At 39.2% G+C, this 3,997-nt stretch overlaps 1 protein-coding gene across 1 annotated transcript; it reads right to left on the reverse strand.

Annotated features, from left to right (window-relative positions):
* Positions 1–2,833: 2,833 nt before the first annotated feature.
* Positions 2,834–3,763, reverse strand: LOC113008371 (olfactory receptor 4D1-like). Its single transcript, XM_026145736.1, has one exon. It carries the CDS (start codon positions 3,758–3,760, stop codon positions 2,834–2,836), a length of 927 nt encoding a protein of 308 aa, XP_026001521.1. The 5' UTR covers positions 3,761–3,763.
* Between the last annotated feature and the right edge of the window lie 234 nt (positions 3,764–3,997).

A 3,997-nucleotide genomic window follows, 5' to 3' on the forward strand; every position in this document is an offset into this window, starting at 1 on the left:
ACTGCGCTAGGTGGCCTCACTCTGTTGTCTCTTTGAGTTGCTGTTCAACTGGATGCCGCTGCAGTGGTGGTCCTAAATAAAGAAAACTGGGAGGAAGGTCTAACCCAAAGAACAAATTTTGAGACCAAAGGTACACATGTTGGGTAGTTTATCATAAGAGAATTTGCTCCAGTCCCGGGAACGTCAGCACTGCATGTTATCATGTTGTCACAATCTGCCATGGAAAATCGTGAGGAGAGAAGAGGAGGACCCAAATTCAGATGACCTGACAAAGAATGAATGACAAAAGACCACATAAATACACACAAGGGTGAAAAGGGAAGTGGAAATACACACGGAACACAGCTAATACAAATGAACATGACACCGCAGGACTCACGGGCAAGACACAGGAGCAGGGATAAACAGGGAGACAAATGGGGAGATGAGATGAAACACAAGAAGAGCAACATGGAAACACAAAAGGGAGACTGAGCACAGAAACACTATGTCAGCGGATTGGTCTGTGACCCCGCATTTTGAGTTTATTGTTATATTTGTGATTTCTTAGGTATATTGAAAGGTTCTTGTAGTTCTTGTAGTATTATCAGGTTGCCTTGAGTTTAGTTTAGGTTATTCTATGTCAGTGGTTAAACTTTTTTTTGCTAGGCCCCCCTTTGCACCTCCCCCAGCACAAACACATCCTCCAACCACACACAACCATATTTTGTTTTCAAACTCCACTGCAGTTTATTTTACACCTCAATCATTTAGTAAACAATTAAACAAATAAAAGTAAAATTCCTCGTCAAGTCGTCTTTCGGTTCAGGGCATGTTCATGTTTCTGGTTCATGTTTATACTTCATAGCTTCACTCGTGTTCCTGCTCCACATCATCTTCATAGTTGTCACAGTCAATTGTAGTTTTCTCCAGTTTAGGTCTTAGTTTAGTTTTGCCCTTGTTACTTCTCGTCTTTATTTTGTTTTGTGTGTAACAAAAGGCCGAGCACCCCGACACCTGTAAGATAGAGGGGCTAAGCTAAGACCGAGAAAATGCTTGTTTTACTCCCTTCATGCAGCTCAAATTTACTTGCTGTTCTGTACTCTAGGATGAAGAGAGGACCTGAACTGTCAGCTGATCACCACCTGGTAGTGATTAGGATAAATTGACAGAGAGGATGCTGGAAAGACCTGGTGGACCTAAACATAGTGAGGTTGCGCTGGGAACACCTGGCAGAAGCACCAGCCTGTGACATCTTTGACTCCCACCTGCAGCAGAACTTCAACAGTTTTCCAAGGAAAGCTGAGGACATTGACTCAGAGTGGACCATATTCTACACATGCAATGTTCAAGTAGCTGCACAAAATTGTGGCTGCAAGGTAGTTTCTGCCTGTAGTGGTGGTAATCTCCAAACCAGATAGTGTATACTGAATTGAGTCTGTTAGACTTCTGAGGCAGCAGAATGTTTCTGGCAAACCAAGCAGTGTCCAGTTCTAACAAAAGTTCTAAATCAAAAATGTAGGAGTGGAAGGGGTTTTGTGAGACCATGGAAGAAGACTTTTGGTCCAACTGGGCTCAATGTAATATTCCACACCTCCATTGTTGAGGCTGCAGCTTCCATCTGTGGCTGTAAGGTGGCTGCTGGTTGGTGTCTGTCGTGCTATAAACAGCTCATGCTATTGTGTCAGCTCGACACAATCTCACATTTCCTAATAAAAATGGCAAAGGAAGGAATTACCATCATTATCCCCTACCAGTATTAATTCACAGAACAGGTAACACCTTAAATGAAGCATATATGACAAGACATATTTTTTGACATACTTTTCTTTTGGGGACAATGCTATTGTCCAGTTCAGTACTTTCTGTGTGAGAGCCACTCGTGGAGATTAAAAAAGGAAGTGTTTGCTAAACAGTCGGCCCACTGTTTGTTTGCTGTCTGCAGGTTGGTCAAATCCTGTCCGGACAGCCAGAATTGAGTGACACAGTGGAGCGATTTGCCCTCATAGAGTGTGTTATTATCTTAGTATCTTAAATTAAAGTAAGTGGCACCCGACCAGCACTATTCTCTGTCTGAGTAGAGGACTGTTTTCTTCTCCTGAGTGAACTTAAATTTTGCAAAAATTGCACCCAGTAGGCCCTACATCTTATTCCATGGCCTCCCACACCTCAGTTTTTGCTTTAGCTGATTTTATAACTGCACTATGCTTGTCCTACCTGAACTAATCTAAACATATAGTGAAATTTAGTGCCCACTATCTCATTCAGGGATTACCATTATTACGGGCAGCAAGCACTTTGGAACTACAGTCACCTGTAGCTGCCGCATTATTGTAGGTGTGGAACTGGCACTAGGCAAAGAAAACCAATTCTTTGATTTTCTTGTTACAATAATAATAATAGTAATAATAATAACTGGGGTTTGTTTGTTTGTGTGTTTATGCATGAGTTAGTCTGCATTTGTGATTGTAGGCCTATTTGTTCCTGTGTTCTATGTGGAACTTCATGAAAAGGGGTTGGATATTCCATCTCTGTTGTTTGGCCATTGGAGTAACATTGCATCCAGTGAAAAGATCTTGTGTGCATTTGCTGTACGTTGGTATAAGTTCATGAGCATGATCTTTCTGCATATATATATATGTACTTTATTTTAAATAAATTCATAAAAAGGCACAATTTTAGAGTATTTAATAAATTGTTTTCTTTAGTATCCAGGGAATATTACATGTCGCAAAGTAGCTTTTGCAAAATAATTTTAAAATAAAGAATTGCATTGGTGTGAATTCAAATATGTCTCTGACCCATAATATGAATGCTGAATGTTATTCTCCAACCTCATTTTGAACGAAGACATTTATTTTCTCTCAAAAAGAAACCTTTGATATGATTGCCTTATCTTTGGTAAATTAAATCCATACATAAATGGGGTGAGCATAGGTTGAAAAATGAGGACATACATAGGCAAAATTATACGAACTTCATCTGGTAACTTAGAAACTACAAACCTGAAGTCAATAAAGTAACAAATGCACCCAAAAAAAAGGTTGGACACAGAGATGATCTGAGGAGTGCAAGTAGTCACAGCTTTCTGCTTGTTTTCTTTCGATGTTTTTCGACAAACTCCCAAAATCTTCATGTAAGAGACTAAAATGAGACTGAAGGGTATGAAAACACTCAGAATTGCGAAGGATATATCAGAAATAAAACTTTGGATTGAAACTGGACATGAAAGTCTAATTATTAATTGGTGGTCACAATACACGCTGTGAATAATATTTCCACAAAACTTCAAACTGAAGATGAATGAAAATGAGAAAATAAAACTAAGAAATGAATACACCCACACAAGCAGAATCATCATAAACACTCTCTCTGTCTTCATAATAACATTATAGCGTAATGGATGACAGATTGAGATATATCTGTCATAAGCCATGGCTGCTAAACTGCAAAGCTCAGCAGGTGCACTTGTGTACAAACAACACATCTGCAGAAAACACCACGGCACAGTCACCTCGTGGCTGTCTGAAAACATCTGTGAGAGCAAAAGAGGATACAGTGATGTGCTGGCATTTATTTCATTCACACATAAATTGCTGAGCAGTATATACATTGGCTCATGCAGCCTTCTGTCCACACGTATGACCACAATAAGGACTGTGTTTGCCACACATATAGAGAGGTACCAGACGAGTATTATTATGAAATAAAGGTATTTCAACTCTCCAATATTTCCATAAGCAGACAGCACAAATGAAACAATCTCACTTGAGTTTCCCATTTTCTCTATAATATGTTACAGTGGATAAGATAGATCAGTAATAATGATATGTTATATTCATTAGAAAGAAATACCAGACATCAATATAGCTGAGCAAAGTTTCTATGATATCGTTCAAATGCTGTTTTACACACACGTTACCTGATTATGGCACATTCCTTCTCAGCAGCTGTTGCACCTGTTGTACAATGTCCACATTAGCAATCAAAAACAAACAGCAAGTAGTTTTATACTTTA

The sequence above is a fragment of the Astatotilapia calliptera genome, chromosome 16 (assembly GCF_900246225.1).
Source record: "Astatotilapia calliptera chromosome 16, fAstCal1.2, whole genome shotgun sequence".
In the NCBI taxonomy this organism is placed as follows: domain Eukaryota; kingdom Metazoa; phylum Chordata; class Actinopteri; order Cichliformes; family Cichlidae; genus Astatotilapia; species Astatotilapia calliptera.

Coding starts and splice junctions, on each gene's coding strand:
- LOC113008371 (XM_026145736.1), bottom strand. CDS start 3,760: ATGGGAAACTCAAGTGAGATTGTTTCATTTGTGCTGTCTGCTTATGGA.